Source organism: Cinclus cinclus, chromosome 4 (assembly GCF_963662255.1).
Source record: "Cinclus cinclus chromosome 4, bCinCin1.1, whole genome shotgun sequence".
Lineage (NCBI taxonomy): Eukaryota > Metazoa > Chordata > Aves > Passeriformes > Cinclidae > Cinclus > Cinclus cinclus.
The window spans coordinates 8,685,020-8,703,916 of NC_085049.1; the positions used below are offsets into that span (position 1 = coordinate 8,685,020).

Sequence of the window (18,897 nt, forward strand, 5' to 3'; positions counted from 1 at the left end):
GCTTTGTTTCCTCTTTCTCTCCTGCTCTTGCAAGCACCTGCCAGAGGTATATCCAGATTCATCCTGCTTTGGTTCTGGTTTACACGCACTAAGGCCGCCTTTTGTTTTACAGCTGAGAGAGAGAGAAAAATCACATCTGATTCTTTGGCTGTTCAGGTTCTTTGGGGGTCAGTTGGGAGGCACCTTGGAGTCTCATGCACTCTGTCTTAATAGTAAAGCAGAGTTCACTTTGGGAGAGGAGGTCAGTTCCTGCCTTAAGGGGCTGGTGAGGATAACCCCCCGTTCTCAGACTCCTCTTTCTTCTTTTGCAATCTCAGCCCAGCTTGGCCTGGTGTTTCTGGTTGCCCTGCTGAGGGCTTGGCAGCGGGTTGTGTTGCTGCAGTCAGCTCTTTCTTCTTCTCTGAAGGCTCTTTTTTGCTCGGTGCCTCTGCTCTGTCCATCCCTTGGCCACTATTTTCTGGGGCACTGGGCATTACTTGCATAGCCAGTACTGGCTGAAGGAGCTCACTGCTCTTCTTCCACCTCCGGGCCCCCGACCGTGTATTGAATTCATATATTCTGCCAGTAACTTGCAAGAACAAAAAGACAACAGATTAAAATCATTCTTGCTTCAGTAGATTAAGACATGACAGTTTTCAGCATGGGATTGAAATGAGAAATGTGAAACACCTGGAATTCAGCTGAGCTGGGGGGATGGCCCTGAGAGGGAAAGCCTTATTTCTGTGGGGACCTGGACATCAGAGTGGCTGCTCAGAGGAGATGTTGCTTGTTCAGCCACTGTAAGAATTCTTTTTGCAGTTAGGGAAACAGGGATATTTAAAACATTCCCATTCTAAAAGAAATAACTTTCTTATCACCCTATAACTCTATCCCAGTTCCAGCTACCAGGGATTAACATGGACAGTGTAACAAACACATCTGTAGTTGTTAGGACCCAATTCCTGTCTTTAGTCACACTGAGCAAGACCATTGTATATATATATGTCTGTGCCTATTTTGTGATGTAGAGTTGCCTACCAGAGGTAGCAAAAGCTGCCTAGGAGCACAGTATGCTACATACATCTCCCAGGACAAGTCAGCTTATCTGGACTGACCCAGGATTTGGAGAGCCAGTGAGTCTTGGCTGCATGCGTTCCTTCTCCACTTGTGTAAAATGCTTTCTTCCAGGCTTGCCATCCACTTTGCCATTAATAGAGTGAAGTACTGTGTTGTTCACAGAAGTATATGATTCTCTCATATATATAAAATATTTTTAAATTTGTGTTGCTTAACTTCCTTTGTCACACATGGCTATCTTCCCTTGTCAGAAAGATTTGTCTCTAGTCTGTCTCTATTCTATTGAACATTAAAAGCAAATATCTTCTCCTTCAGTTCATTGCTACCTAGAGATAAGTCAAAAAATTGCCATGTGTCCAGTGTGATTGCCTCACACTCTAACTTACTATATATTGCTGAACAGAGAATCAGGAGCTATAATGGCACTTTCTGTAATTAAACATTAGCAATAGGAGACAAACAGAAGACCATTAAGGCTCGGAAATAAACAGTGGTTACGTGCTACTAAATGTTGCAGTTTGTATCAGAATTAATGGCTTGTGACACATCAACACAATTTGAACAACTCAAGATGAAACTGGATCTCTTTACATGTTATTTCTTCTGACTGCTTACAAGGCAGGAGCATTAAAGCAGCCCAGATCAGGAAACAGCTTCTGACCATCCTTCTTAATCATATTCAACAGATGATGTCCCAGGAATTATTAAATCTCATTTCCAAATCAGCAGCCTTTGCTCTTCTAGCGTTTGCGACAAGCCGTGGAGAAGAGAGGGGAGGAGAGAGGGGAGCACACATCTCCCTGCTGTCACCACAGAGCTGTGTTAGAGCTTAATGCTTGTGTCAGGCATGACACACAGGCTATGGCTCTGGATGACTGTTTGGATAGGCTCAGATATCCTGGAGTCCAGTATGGTCATGTTTGTTGAGAAAGGGAGCCCCAGCTGTCCTGCAAGAACATTGGAAAGCAGCTCTTGCAGCAGCCTGGAAACTACCCATATTTAATATATTATAAATGCAGTTGCACAGGGAAAAAACAGGGATTTTGGAGCCCATTCTTCCAGATCTCTTTATAAATAGCAGGTGAGCTTGGACCTGGATCAAACTAGCCTTGGGCAGCCTTGTGGATGGACCTAATTGCACAGTAGGGTCCCACTTGTTTGCCCAAATTGTACTGAAGTCTCCATGCCTAGTGTTTCCCATTAGCTCAATGCATTCAACAGCTCTTAGCCAGCTAATAAGAAACACAAGTTACAGGCATTTGGGTGGAAATTGGCCAGATGAATAGAAGCCTTGAAACAAGCCTGCCTTCTTCTGGATGATTTCTAGACCTATTTTTTCAGACCTATTCAGACCTATTTTCTGATCTGTTTGTTAAAAAGTTATTTTGTCTGATTGTCACATTTTACCAGCCCCCCATCTCCATGCTGGGGCTTTCAGCCATTAGGCATGGAGCTGGGCACCCTAATTCCAGGCCAAGCATCAAAGTAAGGGGCTCAGGCAGGGGCTGTGTTTCAGGGGAATGAGGAAAGTCGGATCAATCCTCAGTAAAATAAAAATATTTTTCCTGTAATGAATCATGCTGCAGAGCTGTGGTTGTCACTTGGGGAGCTGGATGAGCTCCCCAGCTCATCCTGAGCTTTGTAGCTTTCCCCTTGTTTTCATGTTTCCCAGCTGGTTAATCAGATATGCTGAAAGTTTGCATAGCTGGAGCCTAAGGACACTGTAGCTGTTGCCAGCTGATGGCCTTCCCTTTTCTCCCCAACTAGTGATGCCTGAGCCTTGGATAAACAGCAGCAACACATTCTTGCTGTAAGGGAGGAGGTTAGTGCAGGAGCCAGTAACTCATCCACCCACTTCTCCAGGGAGAAGTTTAGGAGATGAAGGCAGCACTTCTACTTTCAGTGACATTCATCTCCTGGACATTTCCCAGGTGCGAGATGGGTGAGACCACGTAGCTATGACAGCACCAGAGCAGGAGACTTGCAACACATTTCTCCTCCCTCCCACCTTCCCATACCGCATCCCTACGTTCCAGTTTAGCAGAGGAGTAGTGAATAGTCTGACATCAGATGTGTGCTTCAAAGGGCTGTAAGACTATTCCACCATTACAAATGTTACTGAGGCACAGTCTTGATTTTCGCTATTTGAGATATAACACCGATTTTACTTGGAAATAGCAAATTGGAAAGTGAAAAGCCAATGTTAAACCATATTTAAATAAATTAATCTAGTTTGATTCCAGCCTAATATTCAAGTCCACTGTTAATTGCTTTTTATTACCTGGGTCTCTGGCTTCTCCATCAAAGACAGTGTTTAGCTTTGTCATTGTCTGTGAAGAAACACAAAATGTGAAATGAAACCTGTGAATTAGTTAAGTCAGAAGGAGGAGCAGTGGCTTGGAAATGGTGATCTACATGGATGGAGGTGGACTTGTGTGACCTGTACGTTGCATTCCTTTAGGCTGGATTTAATCTAAACTGGCAACAAGAGTCGTTTGTGATGTAGGGTTTCATCACCAGATATTTAAAGGAAAATTAATAAGTTCTGACATGCTAAATGCCTCCATGTGTGTAACCACAAGAGGGTCCTCTCCACCCAGAGTAGGCTTGGGAATCCCTTCTCTGAAAAATCTGGGGAGAGGGAGTTCACTAATCAAAGTGCCTTGCACAGATTCACAGAATATCCTGAGCTGGAAGAGACCCACGAGGGTCATCAAAGTCCAGCTCCTGGACCTGCAAAGGACCACCCTAGGAACCACATCACGTGCCTGAGAGCATTATGTCTATTTATGCAATTATGCAGCCTTTATGCAATTATGTGTATGAAAAGGAAGGAGCCCTGAGATACAGGAGCAAAGAAACACCTCCAACAGTGGAAACATCTATGACATTTTGCTGCAAACAGCCTATCAAGACCAAACTCTTTACAGCCTGGGTATGCTGCCAAACCTTACTGGTTGCACTCAGGCGGGTCAGAGTTGGCTCCACAGGTCAGTGATGCCTCAGCAGTGCACTGCTGCCATCACTGAAGCTGGGGCAGTTGTTGTCCCACCTCTGCACAGAGTGTCCCTGTCATTGCTGTGGGCACAGCTTGTCTGACCTCCCACGTACAACATTTTGGCACTTGGAAGCAAAAGGGCCCCAGTGCAAGTGAGCACCCCTCACACTCCCTGTTGCTTCTGAACACAGAGGCCAGCTGGACAATGAAGTGTTTTACACTTGAGGGCAATTGCTTTGTCCTTGCCTATCATTTTTATATTCTCTTTGGAAAACAGTCACTTTTCATATAGCACTGCATGATGGGGCTGGCAAAACTGGGGTGTCTTTTGCAGCCAGCAGTACTTACCACAACCACTTCTTTCTTAGGCTTCTTCTTTTCTACAGAAAGGAAAATGCACATTGTTAATAATAAGAATTTTCTGATAGTGACTGTAGACACTAAAGTTAAGATTTCCTCAAAGAAACAGACATTCTTTCTATTCAAATGCTGAGACATCTTAAATGAGTCTTATTTCTTTTCAGATGCTGAGTGAGAATTCACAGTTGCCAGTGACTAATCAAGACTAGACTTGAAAAGTCAGTAATGAATGAATAGCAATGGTTATTAAACAAATTTCGCTTTCTAAATAATATGAACAAATACAGAAATTCACTTTTGGGAATATCTGAATTAAAAATGCACATTATTGTTTTACATTAATGTTTGTGGTTACAAAGCTTGTGTCAAATATCAGCTTGAAGACAAAACATGGCAGAGCTGCATTTTCAGTCAAGTAAAATTCAGATCAAAGAATAGTTTGGTTGTTTTTCTGTGAGTTTACCACACTATTAACTCATCCCCCATGCAAACAAATAAAGCAGCATGGCCATGGGCATCTCAACAGCACAGATTTGTGGATGATACCCAACTAGTTGCTGTGATTTCTTCTTGCTTACTCCTTGCCAATTTGTTTAATGGCCTTTTTTTGGAGAAAAGTGCCTGGCCACAAATGTGCTTTGCAGCCAGGTGTGCAAAGCTCTGAAGTGCTGCAGGTGGATCTCAGCCTGAGCACTGATGGGAAATCTGTTCTGTCTGGCCTTTGCTGTCCAGCATTTGGGAACCAGATTTCAGAAAGCAAAAAGCATTCACTTTTTGGAAAACAACCAACACTGAAATGTCTCAAATTGGGCAACCAAGAGAACAGCTAATTTTGTGGCGTTTGTTAGTCCTATGGTTTTTTCCAGTCAGGAGATGCTGACTGAGGAAAGGGGAATTAGAGAAGCAGGGTCCTACTCAGCCCATATGAGCAATGCTTTCTAGCAGAAATGTAATGGGACTAAAAAGAACAAGACTGTTTAAAAACCATGCTTTTCAATGTGCAATTAATCTCCTGCTAAGTTATACAAACCCCTTGAAAAGCACCAATGCTTCAAAATAGATCTTTGTATATGTGAAGTAATGGTGTCAAAGGAGCAAATGAAGTGATCAGAGAACAGGGAATTAGAGTGGGGAGGACTCTTGAAGGTGCTAGAGATGGCTGGGGTTGTTTTTTAACAAATAGCACATAGATTGTGTGTTAAAAATACAGTAATTCTTTAGCATCCATGCCAGAATACCAGACTACTCTGAATTTGGGTTTTGCCTAATAGTTAATAGATTTGAAGACTAAAAGGGCCATGAAATCACTTTGTCAGACCTCCCATAACTGGCCAGGATTATCTAATCTCAGTACCCTTCTGTTGTGTCAAAGTTATATCTAGAAATCAATTTACATATTTTACATGGAATCATAAACAAGGTCTTGTTTTGAAGCATTAAAATATAGAAAACAGAACAAAGAATATAGAAAAGAGGTACACACCTTGAGCATTTATCCTGTAATGAAAAGAAGATTAAGAGTATAGTTAACAAATGTCATAGTTTTCCCCACATAAAAAAAATCATTATTTTTATTCTCTTTCACTTGGCAAGAAGGATGCATTTCCTTGAGTTCTGAGATTTGCTTGCTTTATTTGGTTTCTGATTTTGCTTTCAGAGAAAGCCTGCATCATTTAATGCTGCTCTCAAACAAGAAAACAGAGCATTTTAGAGCATTGCTCTCAAACTTCGTCAAGAAGGAATGCTCTTAAAATAATTAAGACTTATTGATGATAGCATAATGGATTTATATAATCTGGAAAAATACATTTTCAGATACTGTCATTTTGTTGATTCTGGGAGGAAGGTCAATTTTTTAGATCTGATGTGCTCAGAGAATATATTTTAAAATATTTGAAGGGTTATAAATGTTTTTGAAAATACAGAAATTGCTTTTTAATGGGAGACCCTAGTTCCCAATAAATCATTTTCCCAAATAATAAATAATAGCCGTATCTTAGATTCATTTGTCATTATTATCACAAGCTGTTAATGCCTTGCACACATGATTTGAACTATAGTCACAGTCACATAGTAGTTCTTTACATTTAATGTAACTGGTAAATTGATGTCCAAATCCTGAGAACACTTGCAGATTTTTTTTTTTTAAATCACAGCCACTGAAAGGACTGCTTATCTTTGTTTTGTGAAGTACAAAGTCAGTTTATAGGCAGCCTGGCTCCAGCCCACTGAGACGGCAGCCAGCAGGGTTCTCTGCACTTCCCACCGTGACTCAGAGCTGGTCCCAGGTGCTTCCATGCCTTTTGCCAAGCATGAGCACTTAGAGGTAAGCTTTATGGGCCAGACCCCTGTAACTGGCTTGGTGAAACTCCAGGACATCTGCAGAAGTTTTGCCAGAACAATGAAATTGGCATGAGCACCAATATTTGCAAAGGTCTCTGGGATCTGTAGCTGAGAGGGAGGAAAACCCATCCAGTAACCACCTAGATGGGACCTCCCTTGGAGGGGGGGGTCAAATACAAACCAAAATATTTGTGGTCAGCACAGTCTGGCACAGGCTGCGACTGAGCCTCATGAGCATAGCTGCCTTTAGAGGTTATAATTGCTAACTCCACTTCTACCTCCTGCTAATGTTAATGTTACCAAACCCATGAAAAAAATGCCATGGACACATTTCCTTGAGTTCACATCGTGAACACTCAATATCGCTGTACGTGGTATTAACATGTACTACAGTATGGGGCACGCCGCTATAAAAGATTTATTATCATCACTGCTGAAAGGCCCCAGCCATCTCTGTCATTGCCAGTGTGCCACTTGGGGGGACTCACAGAGGGGGGCAGCGGGTGCGGAGCCGGGCCAGCAGCAGGAGCCCCAGGTAGCCCAGCAGCCCGAGGAGCAGCAAACCGCCGAGGGTGATGACGAATGGCACGTACCACGCCGACCATGAGTACACGTTCTCCTTTTTTGTCACAACAGTGAAGCCAGGCTTTTAAAACAAGACAGGAAGGGTTTCTCAAGGCTGCATACTGACACCAACATCACCTTTCATCTGGCAGGACTGCACTGAGGCATCCGGTCCAAGCCTGTCCCGGGGTTCTGCAGATGATGGGCACAGGGAGGTGGAGGGAAACAGTGATTCATCCCATGTGCCTGCCTGCTGACTGGCAAGGCAGCTCAGATGGTTGGGATGGACCACTGAGCTCCTGGGGCAACCCAAGTCAGGTGAAATGGAGCCCACCCACAAGAAAAGGGAAGTTTCCAGACCATGTTTCAATATCTTATGTTAAAACAAGCATGTCGTGGTGGAGTTTAAAAGCCTCAGGTTGCCTGAGAGGCTGTAAGCACACAGTTGGAGGGTGGGCAAGTTTGGGAATACTGCCATTGCTGAGATAATGTTTTCTTGTTACCTAAGGCAAAACTGGAAGTAGGTCATCTTCACTGCAGTGATCATTCAGCCTGCTTTGTAAGAGGAGTGGAACCCTAAGGAACTGGGTTAATGTATAAAAAAAATGGAACTCCTTCTTTTTTACCCAGTGACTTGTTCCAGAAGGAAAAAACACACTTCCTGAGCAGTTGCAATCTCCCACATCTTCCTGAGTGTCAGGAGACACATCTCTGAGCTGGCACATCACTTGGTGGTAGCAGCTCATTCATTAAGGTCCCACCATGAAACTATCCTCACATATTTCAGAAATTACTCATTTACTCTACCTAGTTCATTATCTAGTGTGGTACTATTAGTTTTGATCATCTACTGTACTGAAGTTTTTATTTCATTTTCTGTAAGACATTTGTAACCACACTGAGTATGAAACTGTGCAGGGTATCTATTTCTTTCCAGTTTAAGGATAATTTTAAAATAACCTATTTAGTCTTGTCAAAAAAAGATACATCTGGTCCTTAGAGAAATGCTCAAATAATCTCAGTATCACCACCACCACTTTATCCTCGCCTGGACTGAAGTCACAAGTGACTTTTTGTGATGAGGCTTCTTTTCTACACTACCACCTTTCCAGATTCTGACTCATCGAGTTGCTGCACTGATCACATGTAAAGAGTAGTGATGGGAGAACTTGCTGTAATGGAAGAGTTCGTCTGGAAAATAGCCTGAAAGTGGAAGACTGATATCTCTGGGGAGCCAGATTTAATGCTGTGGAATGTGGTTGAGACTGTTTGTATTTGTGGTAAAGCACAGGAAAGAAATACAGAATAAGTTTATTCAGCTTAACTTTTCATTTCCACATCAAGTTGGGGGAGTAGAAGGCAGTGAAACAATCATTTATTCTTTCCCAAAAGAGCATCAGATAAGAACAGGGTTATCAATCAGTCTGAAAATTTGGATCTGAGCATTTTCATAGCAAAGCAACCATTGTATGAGCTGTTTGCAGGATCCTTTGCTTCTGGCTCAGTTACCAGAAGCCTCTAAAAGATCTAGACCATTTTACAGCAAAGGCTTCTTTTACCACTTCACTTGGATACTCATATTTGCATTCTTGCATGCAGGAGAGAAAAGGGCAATGCCATCTGCAGGCAGGCAGGGAATGGATGGACTGTGGGGGATGGAGGATGGTGCAGCAAGGCATGAAGGGGTGACTGGTGCAAGGATAGGGACAGAGTGGTCCCTACCCCCAGGCTGTGTCCCATCTACAGGCAAGACAAAAGCAAGCTCTCTGTACATCCTGCACCAGCCTGATGGAAATCAGCTTCAAAATTAAACTGGTAAGACAGTTCACAACAGGGATGCTGTGCAGAGCTGAGCTGGGATGGCTGTGCAGAGGGGTGAGCAGTGTTGCTGGGACACAGACCCACTAATCCACAGGCTGTGCAAGGTTAGATCCCACCTGGGCTGCCAAAAGCCGTGCAGGCTTCCTCAGCTCAGATAGGGACCATCACATGGGCATGGAGCTCAAGAAAGACCCATCCCACCCCTCTGGATTTGCTGTCTGAAACCTCAGCAACACACTGAGGCTGTGCAAAAATGCTGCAGTTACTAACATGCTGCTCCAAATTTGACATGACAGTGACCTCCAGTCTGAAAAAAGACCCTTTTAAGTGATGAGAATTTCTTCTTGTTGTTGTTGCCTGTTTCAACTTTGATAGCCACAGATTAACGTGCTCCAATGATAAAGAAGCACACAAAACTGCAAGGCAGCTGGAGTGAATAGTTATGAATAAAAAAAGAGTTAGTGCAAAATGCATGAGGTAATTTTAAGGTTCCAGGCAAAGGTTAATCCCTGCTCTTTCCTTATTAATAAAGCTGCCAAAATCTTTAGCTTTCCAGTTGCATGGTAATGGCAGCATGCCTGGTCCTTTGGCTTCCTGCCCTTTTTGTTTTAGAAACTGGAATACAAAACACATGTTATGACTCTGTACCTGGGACTAATCCTTCATGACACTAAGCATATCAACCACCTCTAGCTTCATCATAAGAGCAAAGGGCTCAGAACCTCCCAGGACTAGATGCACTCAAGGTTTTTGCTTTCCTTCTGCATACATCTATCCTCTTTTCTTTACTCCTGTGGAGATTACTCCATAAAAGAAATGCAGAACTGGACATAAGTTTTAGTGAACTTACCGTAGTGGTTGTGGCAGTAGTTGGGTTTGGGATAACTCTGATGATTAAAGTCACTGTTCCAGTTTTAATTAAGTGTGTAGTTTTCACCCTGGCAGATACTAAATTGTCATCTGTTATGTGGACACGCAGACTGTAAATCCAGTTTGTATCAAGTCCACTCTCATAGTCAAACCTTGATGCAAGAATCAGTCGAGATGTGTTGGAGCCAGCACTTGGTGAAAAGGTGAAATGATTGTTCTCATTGCCTGCAAAAAGGTAACACCAAAATGAAAAAAAAATTACTTTAATCCCACATTAATGTAAAATGGTGTAACAAGTGCTGAGGTGCGGTGAAATGTCAATGACAAGAAGGGTTCCTTGATCTTCCTTGTACCATATAAAATAATTTAAAACAATACAGTCATAAAAGAATTGCAATCTAGAATAAGACCCACTGTGGGGACATAGCAGAGAGGAGGCTGTGGAAGCACATCAGACCCATAGGGCACAAAAGATGTCACCTGAATGACCTGAACTTACAACCTGGGGAGCACCCAACAACAGCCAGCTGGGGTAAGGACCCTGCACTGTGGCAGGGCTCATTCTGCTACTGGGGTGTCCCTGGAGTGTTGCTCTAGCCCCTCTCCTTGGCTTCTCCATCTGCCCAGAGGCAGTGGCCTTTGGAGAGAGTTAATGACTCAGTGACACTCATTGCCTCCAGTGCTTTGTCAGCACCATGGGGAGGGAAAGAGTTCAGAAATGCTGGTTCCCTACCCTTTGCTTTCTGTCCATTGTAGATGGAGAGCTGCTCATGGCCAGGGCTGCAGGCAGATCAGCCCCAGCTGTTAGCATCTGACCACACATACATATACAGACATATAGATCATGTATACAGGAAATCAGAGCCTTGAGAAGGCACCAAATGTGCTTTGGTTTTATTCTTGTGGCCCCACAGAGATCAAGAATTGACACGTCCTTGAAAGTCATGCCTGTTCTAGAGCACAAAAAGGGCCATGAGCTGCTGTGTGGCTCAGAGGCCAATGTACAACACAGCCCAGGTCTGTACCACCAGAAAGGGCCTGTGGTCAGACAGTGATTTACTAACACAGCCACTGTATGGATTCATGTGTTAATACCATGTCTGCAGAGCTTCCTCTGTGGCATCAAGGGGCTGCAGTAGGACAGAGATTCTCTCTTTTGACATTCACAGATTTTTACAGGCACCTGGACAATATGCTCCATCCTTCACTGCAGCCACCACAGCAACAAAAGAAGGAATTGCCCCACGAGAATGTTGTTTCCATTTTGGTGAAGCAGAGTGTCATCCCATACCACTGCAGTTCTCCAAGTGGATGCAACTGATCATGATTTTTAAAATGAGGGTTTATGCATTTTATTGCATACAGCATGGACCTACAACATGCAGGTTCAAGCAGCTGTTTTGAATAGTGCACCAGCATCCATGTGATGATAAGATATGCAGAGATACAGAACTTTCCATTGTTTCTCAAGATTTACTCAGCTGTAATTGGAAGGGAAATTTGACACTGCATGACATTTCAGCTCATTATTCTGAAGTTCTTGTCAACTGTGTAATTAATAGCCTATTTATTACTATGACAGGCAATCCAGTCTTGCAAGGGAGTGGCTCTAGCTGCTAGCACCAGTAGCACTAGTAGCCAGCTGGTGGAGAAAGGATCAACATAATGATGTGCAGAACTTGTGGATCACAGCTAGCCCACCATGAAAAGCAGCACAAACTATGTTATATTTTGTTTATAAATGTAAGTGAGCTATCAGTCATTATTCACTTTTTTTTTTTTCACTGTTCCCAGTTTGCCCAGTATGAGAGAGTACCTTCGTCAATGAAGTAACGGAAAGACCTGGGATCAGAATCACGGTCTTGGCATTCAATCCTGAAACCATTAATATTGGTCCCAACAGCTAAATTGACTGGAATTTGAAGAGAGAAGAAATTGGGTGAGCAAACTGGTTCTTCATCATTTACTTCCAAAACATTCACAGTTACCTGGAAGAAAAGAGCAATAGCAAGCTAAAGCTGCTTCAGTGTGCTGAGACAGAATTTTTTTAATTTCAGAAACTGTTGGGTTTTGCCCATTTTGTTCTTTTGCTCAACAACTGTTGTAGAGCACTGAGGTCCCCTTCCAACCTAGCTCCTGTCAGAAAATGTCTGTAATCATTTGTCCTTCAATTCTTCTTGTGACCAGCATTCCTCTGGGAACAGTTTCCATAACTTGACCCAACTTCCAAAAAATGAAGGGTTTTCAAGCTGATATGTCTATCTGAACAAGTTAAAATGTGAAATAATAATATTACCACATAATCATTAAACTCCCTTCCAAAACTCTCATTTTGCTTCACAATCACTAGCTAGGCTTCTTAGTGTATTTAGTAACCATTTAGAATATGATCCATGGAAGGAGGAGTGCTTATAGACTGTTCCCAGTGACAGACAAATGCTGGTAATGGCCTCCTGCATGGGTAGGAGCACCCTGAGTAGCACCAGATGTACTTGATGTCATCTGGGATTAGCTAGCTAAAAGCAAAAGGTTACCCTTCCCAAAGTTCTTTCTTCTAATGTCTGTTAGTCAGGCAACAGATGAGCTTGACATTGTTAAAAGCTTCTGATGCTAAATTGTCATTAATTGTCACCTTGAAATATTATAGATGATAAAGAGATTAAATGCCTCCTAGATAGCAACTCTATGGGTGGTGCCTGGCAGGAATGAAAAGCAAGCCTAGTACCTGTGTCACCCCCAAGACAGGTGTAAAAAACAAATGTAAAGCAGTCATGAGGGAGAAAGTGTGAAAAGGAGTCAAAAGGAGCCTGCCTGTGAAGGACACTGGAATTCTTTGAAAGAAAGTTCTTTGAACTTCCAACTTCTTTGAAATAAGTTACTATAAAATACCTTTGTGGATATAGCATCTATACCTTTAATCTGAATAAAATAGGTCTAAGCAGAAAACCTAAACCCAACCCTCCTGTTAAAGGTTATCTTGGTGCCTGGCATGGTCTTGGCTCCTGTCAGGTAGCACCATCAGGGTAAAAAGTAGATCATGGCCAGGGCAAGACACATCTCCAGCAGGTCAAGTGGGCACAGCTACTGGGCTGGCCCTCTGACACTGACCCAAGAGGCTGCCCAAGCCCTCCTCCCATCCACATCCTCTCTGTACCACTCCATGAAAGCACAACTCTGATACGCTGCAACACAATTCTGACATTACTTTGGACACATTGCAGGGGAAAAAAATGACAAAATCAAAAGTATGTTTCAGGGCCAAGGGGCACTACACAGACTCCAAAAAGAATTTGCCACTAAATATGGCTACAACTAGACTGTGCTACCTGGTCTCAAGACCCTGTTCTTTTTTTTTTATTTTCTAGTACCTATGTAGACATGAAGAATAGCTTAAACCGTCTAGGGCACAGAAAACAATTTCACTGTCCAGGTAAAATAAGAAATAAAAATGTCTGAGAAGCAAACATCGCAGTTTAAAATATTAAAATATTTTATCCTTTTTGTGAGAAATAAACACTGAGTGAATAACACCTCTTTCATCTGAGTAATATATGACTGTGCAGGGTTGAGCTTGCCTTTTACAGACCAAAGTGCTTTGTCCAGTGCCTTGCTGTTCTTGCTAGGAAGAAGAGAGAAAAATGCAGATAAAGGTGAAGTAGTAGAGTAGATTTACTCACTGATGCTGTTGTAGACTTCTCTTGGTCTGAGGCCTGTACTGTGAAAATATGTTTCTGAGTTGTTTCGTAGTCTAATCTAGCTAAAATCCTCACATCTCCTTTCGTTGGGCTGATCCAGAAGATATTTGTGTAATCCCTGGTGCCAGCTCCAGATACAATAGAGTAAGTGATGACATTGGGTGGCCAGTCCTTGTCTGTGGCATGCACTCTTCCAATACTAGATCCAACTGAGAGACAGAAAATCCATATTTCATTAACATTTAAAGCAACAGAAGGTACAGATGAAACTGAACTAAAGATATAGTTTAGAGTTTTTCACAGAAGAAAATTAAAGCAAGGGTGTAAATAAGCACCATTTCCCTAGGGTGTTCTACGGCTCCCCTGTGCATGGGCTGCTAGCAGCAAACACCAAAACACAAGAGTGTGCAGAGAACCACAGCAGAAGTGCTCTGTGGCTAGGCCAAGGGAGTCCTCACTCATCTGTCAGTCTGTAAAGGTTTATGTACACCACCACAGTCCCTCCAAAAGGCTAATTTAACAAGAGCAGAAAGACACTCTAAAACAAGACATCTGAGTTCAGTTCCTGGCACTGCCACAGATTTCTTGTGCAATTGCTGAATTTGTCTGTGTCTCATCTTCCATCTGTACATTTGGAGTTTTTGCCAGTTTAGTCTATTTAAGGGTAGTAGGTGGTTGTATGGTGAGACCCCAGTTGAACTGGAACTTTGAGCCATTTGCCTCATCTAAATATATGAAAATTCATCTGGAGCAAAAAGGCACTTAACAACATGACAACATTATTTCTATCATTCAGGTGCTACTTACTGTACCTTTAGTAATTTCTGAAACACTAAATACATAAGATAAATTACAGAAGACTGGAAAAAATTCATTCACTGGCTTTATCCTGATATAAATGTAGATGATATCTGGAAATATAACAGAAGATTAAATCATGGTTAAGTATGGCTGTGAAATTTTCTCATGCATATATTCAAAATACATATGGTATTCCTCTCTCCATGCTGTTACAGCATAGAAAGCTATCAAAAGAAATATAAAAGGGATACTTGCTTGTGTAGTTAGGATAGGCAATATCTTGCACCCTAACAGTCAAAGTATAAACTTCAACTCCTGGATTAGCTGGGTTTTCTAAATCCATAGTTCCAGTCATCTAAAAAGAAAGGAACACAAACACGTTTGTACCTCCATACATGAAGTCACAGTACACATGATGACAATAACTCTTTTCAGCATTCTGTGTTATTTGGCCTTTTGGTATATAGACTATCTATAGGAATAACACAGGCTAATAGTCAATTCCAGGATTGAATTCCAGGATCTTCCCACATGCTCACACTTCTGCCAACAAAATTTCTTCCCCTTAAGAGCAGAAAGTTTAATCATTTGGATGATAAGGCCTTGACCTTTTACCTTGTCAATTCAAAGCTTGTGTAATGAGCAGGTTATTTATGCTGCCCTTTCTTGGCTCAACAAGGATCTGGGATTGCTAAAAGTGATAGCTTGAGTTAATTCTCGAGCTCACACCCCCAGACATTAAAAAAGGGTATCAGGTCCAGACAGTGTTTGTCCAGGAACCAAGTTGTTACTAAATGGTAGCTTGCACAGATTTAAATCCTTATCCTCTGTGCTCTCTATCTTGCTGTGGAGGCCTCATAAACTTTGGCATCCACTGCTGGTGGTTTCTTCAGGGAGGCTCCTGGAGGAGCAGGTTACTTGGTATAGTCTCTTACATTGTATATACACAGCAATCAAAGGCTTGACAACAATCATATCCTGTGCAGCAAGGAAAATGCTTTCTATGTTGGCAGATGAAGCAGCTAAGGGCAGTTCTCATTGACAAGGAAACCTCAGTTCCAAAATTAAATAAACGATATAAAATCATTTTACTGCTCCTGTAGCACTCTTGTCTTTTAGACAGAATGCCTATTTTTTGTTGCTTCCCTTTTTCTGTAGCTGCCCACGGCTCTTTTTAAAGCAAAAAAACAACCACCATTGCACATGTCCAGAAACTGGTGGGGTTCTGGCCAATGCAAGTTTGCCAGCAGCTATCAGCATAAGGAATTCATATTTTGACATGCAAAAATCACAGAAGTGCAAATCCCACCACACTTTTGTGAAAATTTGCCACTCAAAGTGGTTTTACGATTCTGACCAGTTACTGAGTTACTGAGTGTGAGAATTCTCAAGTATTTAAATTCTTCATGCTGAATAGCAAGGATCTTCCACAGTCTGTCATGAGTAAATGGGTATGAAATGGCATCAAATTTCTCTGTTTATCCATATCAAAGTTGGTGCTTCACACTCCCTAAAAAAGAATTTTTTTTCAATCATATCTAGCACATTTATTTAAAACTGAAGAAAACAGTCTCTGTTCACTAAATTCTGTAGAATCCTTAGAAAGAATCCTGTCTAGGGGTATATAGTTCACAACCAGTCAAAACAATCATTCTCCACATCATACCTACTGTGAAATGGATTACAGTAATTTTTTTTCTTGTACAATTAATTTTAAAAATCCCTTAAAATATTTCATAAGTTGACTTCTCTAATGGGGTAATCTAACATAAAGCCACAAATGACTGACCACAAGTCTTCCAGACACAGTGGACTCCAGAGCAAAATTATTGCTTCCAAAGCCAGATAATCCAGTGAAACTAAATTTGTTGTTTGATGGATCAACATCGATATCTTTACAGTAATTTCTAAGATCAACAAGAAATGTTCCAGGAGTCGTATTTTCATTTGCTTCTTCCCTGTTTAAAACAAACACATTTCCTGTCAAAGCAACTTATATTTCTCTTTTTGAATCTTCATATATCACAGGCCAAAACATTGATTTATTTTTCAAGTGAAATCCTAGATCTAAATAAGAAGCAATGGAGGAAACAACCCAGAATCTGACCCACGTGTTGTGGTGGATAACAGCCCTGTACAATGGGCAGGCTAATGATAAATGTCCACTTTAGCCTCCAGCTGTAGGTCTAGGGATGTGCCCTTGTCTGCACACTTGTCTGGGGCAGCAAGGCAGCACTAAGGCAAGGAAGAGACTCCATACCTGAAGGCAGAAGGATTGCATTCTGGTGGGTTGTCATTGACATCATCAATAATGATTGTGATCTCCATTTCACTGGCACGGCCGCTGCTGGGGCCGTCCTCCACTCGGACTATCAGTGAGATGTTGGGATGGAGCCGCAGGGGAAGCGCATCCCGGTCAATTCTCCCAGTCACCTGCAACACTCCAGTTTCTGTCAGAGAGTAGCCAGAAGTCAGACATTCACCATGGGGGGAAGTAACAAATGGTCATGGTGCATGTGCGAGAAGGCAGGGCAGCTCAACTGACAGGTAGCAGAATAAAAAGCCTTCTGTTCTGTGCAAATCGTGGCTGGTTTAGTTTTGGGGGGTTTTTTAAGTGATACAAAATGGCTCAGAATATTCTGGGTAACATTAATGGCTAGATACCATGAAAAATATGCCTTAGGAGGCCTCAGCAGAGGGCTGGAAAAGCGTTTAGGCTTCCTTTGTTCTCGAGCTTCTAGTACAAGACAGAGTTGAGTGCATTACAGAGCATCAAGGACAAGGAGCTGCTAATGCCTGTGCTGTCCCTGCTCCCAAGCTAGTAAGACAGCTTCACTTTCCACTGTTATCATTCAAGCATCTTTCAGCACCTCCAAATCTACTCACACATGAACATAGCTGTGACAGACTTTGCCAAGTGCTCTGGTCAGCCACTCAATACTTTTTTTTCGCTTCTGTTAGGCTCTGTCAAAAATAGAAGATTTTTACGGCACAGTGCAAGTAATATTCCCAGAGCACAAAGGAGTTGAAAGAACGGTGCATACATCCTCTGCATTTTGGAGTGTAATTGAGGAGGCAGGTGGCGATACAAGGCCAAAAGGCATAAGGAATCCAAAGCATTTAAAGGTCATCCTGATCCCACACAGCACTGTTTTGTGGCATTTCTTACAGCTGTGATAAACAGTTCTAAGGCAATAGCAGACAAGGAGCAAAGCTGTCACTGAATGCTGGACCAGGAGGAAAATCCCCTGGGGGACAGATGTACAGACCCCAGGGAGCATGAAGAAGACAGGACCACCATGAGAAAGAGGACTATTCTGGATGGTCTTGCCTGATCAGGGAGGGTCCTGAATGGAACAATGAACATGAGGTGCAGATTTACTGTGCACCTCAGTTCCAGAGAGGATTTCAGACAGGAGGGAGGACATCACAGACAAACTACCTGCAGCTGTTTCAAGAGCCCCAGAAGAGTCACTGCAGCCCTCAAAGATTAAAAATAAGTCAGCAATCTTACTTCCACACAAGGAACCATCACCCTCCAGCTACAAGTCAATATTTGTCACAAAGTCACCTTTGGTCTACTTCCCTCAAGATGTCTTACCAAGTCTTGGTCAGCTGACCAAAGAATTTGATCCCAATAAGGGACTGAGCATTGCGTATTGTTATAGAGTCACTAAATAAAGTAAGTCTATTTAAAACTAAGGCAAAAATAATTTCTCCAAAGTAGACAGTCTTTTTTTTTTTTTAATTTTTCAGATGTCAGAAGTCACATTTTTTTGTTTCTCTCACCTGGATTTATGGAAAAATATCTGGATGACTGGATGCTGTAGAAAAGTCTGCTGGGAGAACCTTCATCATCGGGATCTTTCGCTGTTATATTGGCAACAATGGTGCCCGGGCTTTGCTCCTCTGGAATCCTGTAGATTCTTTGTTTTCTACAAAATAAAATTCAGCAAAGCATGCATCTTGTTTTTAAGGGCAGCTGATTACAGACTTAGCTGAGAAGCCAACAGTAGCAGCAGAACCATGGCCATGCTGGGCTCAGAGATGGCTATTTGCATGTCTGGATAAATATCACAGTCATTGGTTCTGCCTGCTGGACATGTAGCAGTGTCCATAAAGCATGACACAGCCACACAAGAAAGTGTTCTTCCTCTGCAACTTTTCCACAGTAAAAGCAATTTGGCCTTCACAGAACCACGGAAGTTGAAGAGGTAGGGGGTGGTTCAGTCAAGCCATCCATCTCCCTACAGAGCCACAGGCTCATAAACCCATTTGCTTTAATGCCTTCATTTTGCAAGAGAAAAACAAAGATTACATAAGTAATGTAGTTAATCATCTTTTGGAATCAATGCTGGAGCCTTCTGGGGTCAACAGTGTTACAGAAAA

The 18,897-nt window shown here is 42.3% G+C and overlaps 1 protein-coding gene across 1 annotated transcript in view; it reads right to left on the bottom strand.

Annotated features, from left to right (window-relative positions):
- Positions 1-254: 254 nt before the first annotated feature.
- The window catches only part of CDHR3 (cadherin related family member 3), a 33,375-nt gene continuing 14,732 nt past the window's right edge, over positions 255-18,897 (bottom strand). Inside the window, exons 7-19 of the mRNA XM_062491558.1 lie at positions 18,298-18,443; positions 16,769-16,958; positions 16,298-16,466; positions 14,764-14,863; positions 14,520-14,618; positions 13,690-13,916; positions 11,829-12,000; positions 9,993-10,237; positions 7,246-7,403; positions 5,898-5,911; positions 4,403-4,434; positions 3,338-3,386; positions 255-568 (exon numbers count right to left, since the gene is read on the bottom strand). Of these exons, the coding sequence (XP_062347542.1) occupies positions 255-568; positions 3,338-3,386; positions 4,403-4,434; positions 5,898-5,911; positions 7,246-7,403; positions 9,993-10,237; positions 11,829-12,000; positions 13,690-13,916; positions 14,520-14,618; positions 14,764-14,863; positions 16,298-16,466; positions 16,769-16,958; positions 18,298-18,443 (1,915 nt within the window). The remainder of the gene's footprint in view (positions 569-3,337; positions 3,387-4,402; positions 4,435-5,897; positions 5,912-7,245; positions 7,404-9,992; positions 10,238-11,828; positions 12,001-13,689; positions 13,917-14,519; positions 14,619-14,763; positions 14,864-16,297; positions 16,467-16,768; positions 16,959-18,297; positions 18,444-18,897) is intronic.